The sequence below is a fragment of the Galeopterus variegatus genome, unplaced genomic scaffold (genome assembly GCF_000696425.1).
Source record: "Galeopterus variegatus unplaced genomic scaffold, G_variegatus-3.0.2 Scaffold2561, whole genome shotgun sequence".
Lineage (NCBI taxonomy): Eukaryota > Metazoa > Chordata > Mammalia > Dermoptera > Cynocephalidae > Galeopterus > Galeopterus variegatus.
The window spans coordinates 166,289-170,314 of NW_007728672.1; the positions used below are offsets into that span (position 1 = coordinate 166,289).

Consider the following 4,026-nt stretch of genomic DNA (forward strand, 5'->3'; position numbering starts at 1 on the left):
TTTTTTTTCTCTCTGTTTTCTTTTTCTTTTTCTAAAATTTTTTAAAAATTATTTTAACTTTTCCTTTTATTCCTCTGTTTTCTTTTTCCTGCCTTCCTGTGGGTTACTTGAACTTTTTTTTAGAATTTTATTTTATCTAACACTGTTTTTGGGTATTCTGTCTGTACATTTATCTGTCAATCAGTACATTTGATTTATCACAGTCCAAGTTTTGTATATGGTGTGAGATGGAGGTCCAACTTAATTCTTTTGTGTATAGATATCCAGTTGTCCCAGGACCATTTGTTGAAAAGACTCTTTCTTTCCTCATTGAATGGTTTTGGCATCCCTGTTGAAGATCAACTGAGCATAGATATATAGGTTCTGGACTCTCAATTCTATTTATCTATATGTTTATCCTTTTGCTAGTACAACACTGTCTTGATTACTATTGATTCCTCATTGTTTGATGTAACTTTTTGTTCCTTTCTGAAATATTTTGCAGTCTATTTTTATCTGAAATTTCACAGTGATGTAACTTTGGTATCTTTTTACATTTATTATCTGAGCTTTTACATTTGAGACATATGTTCTTCAGTATTGTGAATTGTTCTTAAATTATTTCTTTGGTATTTCCTGCTTCCATCTTCTCCATTTTTTATGGAACTTGGGCGTCAACCCTCCTGGAACAATTTCGTTTTATTTCAATCTTTTCTCTCCAATCATCCATATCTTTGTCTTTTTTTGTTCTCCTTTGGGAAAGATTTCCTATTTTAATCTATTAACCCTTACATTGACTAACTCATTTCTGCTATCATATTTCTAATTCCCCCAAATTCTCTTCATTCTCTGTTCTTTTTTAAAAAATTCTAAAAAATGTTATTTTGTTTTGTTTTAATTCTTTTTACACAGATGTCATATTTTTGTCATCCCACTGAAGAACTGAATGATTTGGAGGAGAGAGGCTAAATGGAGATTTTTTCCCTCTGCCCTTTTACATTGCCTCTGTTCCCTCCAAATCCTGCTTTTCTGTTTTTGTTTTTGTTTTGTTCTGTGGCTTTTATATTAAGCCTTTCCCTCAAATGTATGGTGAACCTTGGCTGTCATTCATGTATAGGATTGAAGCTCTTTGTGGATGGGTGGCACTTGTCAAAGATTAGGTTTCACTGTACAGTCATCAGCCAGGAAACTGCCCCATTGCTCCGACCCCTCCCCTACCCCCCCAGCTAATTGTGACTATTGATAGATCTTTTCTCTTGGATGTTTAGTTTTCCAAGAGAAGATTTCTCTTAACTCCTACACAGAGGATATGTACCTGGTTTTCACAGTTCTTGGAACAGAGTCAAGGGCAGGGTTGTGTGGGAGGAGGTTCCTTACGAAGACCCATTTTCACTTAATCTTTGTTTTCGGCAGAGCACTGGGACTTTAGGGGAGCTAAATGTTTTCTAGGCCAAATTCTCTATCCTTCAGTATCTTTACGATTTCTCTTAACTCCTACACAGAGGATATGTACCTGGTTTTCACAGTTCTTGGAACAGAGTGAAGGGCAGGGTTGTGTGGGAGGAGGTTCCTTACGAAGACCCATTTTCACTTAATCATTGTTTTCGGCAGAGCACTGGGACTTTAGGGGAGCTAAATGTTTTCTAGGCCAAATTCTCTATCCTTCAGTATCTTTAGAGAGTAAAATCTGTCTTCAGCTTCAGTGTGGAAAGGGTCTCCACATAGACTTTTAACTAGTCTTCTTGTGTTCAGTCCTCCTGAAGAATGGCCTTCAGAGATGCCTCTCCTTCCTGAGTTCTTAAAGCATGACTTGACTAGCTTCTTGACTCCCAGAGCTCTCTTTTTCCTCTGTTTTTCTGAGTCTACCAGTCCAGCACTTTCCAGCCTATACAATTGTGTTGATATCTCACACCTGGATCATCTACTCTCCCATTTTCTTTGTCTTGTGCTTATGAAAAAAAAAATGCTTTACTGCTATTTTAGAGGGATTAGGGAAGGGATAGAGAGGCAAATACATACCAATGTTAATCCAGGTTGCTTTTCAAAATGACCAGTTTTTAAGATATTAATTTCTGATAACAATTCCTTAATGCGTCATATTGATATAAAAAGACATTAAGAGATATAGCTGTTTGTAATTATAGGCAATTACGGTTTGTTCGGTTGTATTTTTTACAGGACTTTAAAATGATAAATAAAGAATTAACAGCAACCAAATTCGTGGAGGTAATAGCAGAGGATAATCCTTTTATTCATGATGGAATTGACAGCAGCTTTGAACTTGAGGTTTGTAAAAGAGGTGTCACAAATGGTACAGATCCAATACAGGCTGTTTGTTTCACCTAGGATACCAAGAGCCAAGTTTTGATCAAAAATAATCTGAACCCAAACACATAAAACTACATACACACACACACATACATACACATGTGAAGGTACTTCAAAAAGTTTATGGAAAATAGAATTAAAAGATAATACTAATCTTTCCAGAACTTTTTGAAGACCCCTCATATATATATATCTCCTTGATTGCATTTGATAACTAGAAATTAATGTTAAAAAGAATATTTCAGATGTCAGGAAATAGTGAATGAATATGAAATGAACACTCAAATCAATCACGGTCCACTTCCAGGCATGTCAGAATGAATGAGACCTTCTATGTTTTCTTCTGTTTCAGCTGGTTTTCCTGGAATTCTTTGAAGCTCTTTTAAGCTTTGCACTCATCTGTGTTACTGACCAAATGACTAAATCCTATTTAAATGTTCCAAATGATGATTTGTCTGGAAACAAACATGGAAGTATTTATACACTAGTAAATCAGGTAACAAATAATATCTGAGAATTTACAGACCAAGGAATTGTTTTATTCTGAAATAGTTAAACCTTCATCATAACCTTCTTGGGCTTTTATAACCCTTTTAGGAAATAATGTGACTTAAATAACTTAAGATGTCTTTTCATATTTTGAAAGGAGTACATTGTTGTTTTTCTATTTTGGGTTAGAGAAAATGTGTTTCCTGGTCATGACCCAGGAAGTAGACTCCTAGCCACAACAGTGGAGATATCATAATGAAAGTCAGAGTGCACACCAGCATTCTGAGTGGACCGCTACGGCAGATTAGAAAATCTCTTCTATATTTTGTTGTATGTATCTAGCGTTTATAAGAGTGGAAAGCCCGTACTGAGCAAATTTGTCAAAAAACAGTTCCTGAGTGTGCATGAGGTGTTAACAGGTGTCTGAGCACGGGGCTTGCTCACAAGGAGGGACACTCTAGACTTCACTGTGAGACCTTGGCAGAACAGGTACGGAGTCAGCAATTTGTGAAGGATCCAACCTCTGGGTCAAATTGAGACAAATCCATTTTTGTTGGGGGGTTTCAGGTTAGTGAGCTTGAAGGATTTCTGATTTTTGAGACATTCATTTGGAACTGCAAGGGAGAGTCTTGGGGGCCCACTGAGCCCCATAGCTGGGAAACTCTTCAGAGCTGCTCCTATGAGGAACCTTCTCACTGTTACCCAATGAGCATCTCTTACTGTAAATCTCACAGGCTTTGGATTCCCTGTGAGGAAGCTGGGGGCTTCATGTTCAATTTCAGCACCTCATTGCCCACCACATCAGCCAGATATGCATCCTCCAGGCTGAGTATATGACTGATGGATTCTCCAAGTCATCTGGGAGCCTGGTCATAGGCCCCAGTCTGGGTCTGGGGCTGTGATGTGAGGGAAATGAATGTCCAGGGGTTGGCTGGTTAGCTCGGTTGGTTAGAGCACAGCGCTATAACACCAAAGTCGAGGGTTCGGATCCCCATACTGGCCAGCTGCCAAGAAAAGAAAGGTGTGGGGGGATGAAAGTCCACATTGAATTCATCTATGATTTCACGGAGGGCATCACCATGGATTCCAATAACATGGGTGTGAACATGCTGGTCTAGGGAACATCCTCAGAAACCATCTGTTCAAGTTCATTCCCAGTTTTCAATATAGCATTCCATGTAGTGTCTTTTCATAGACTGTAATAATAATTTGGTCCAGTGGTCAGTTTCC

The 4,026-nt window shown here is 38.0% G+C and overlaps 1 protein-coding gene across 2 annotated transcripts in view; it reads left to right on the forward strand.

The window, feature by feature from the left end:
• The window catches only part of RSPH10B (radial spoke head 10 homolog B (Chlamydomonas)), a 55,945-nt gene that overhangs the window by 25,301 nt on the left and 26,618 nt on the right, over positions 1-4,026 (forward strand). For both annotated transcript variants that reach the window (XM_008582304.1, XM_008582305.1), the window contains exons 12-13: positions 2,158-2,265; positions 2,660-2,803. In XM_008582304.1, the coding sequence (XP_008580526.1) occupies positions 2,158-2,265; positions 2,660-2,803 (252 nt within the window). The remainder of the gene's footprint in view (positions 1-2,157; positions 2,266-2,659; positions 2,804-4,026) is intronic.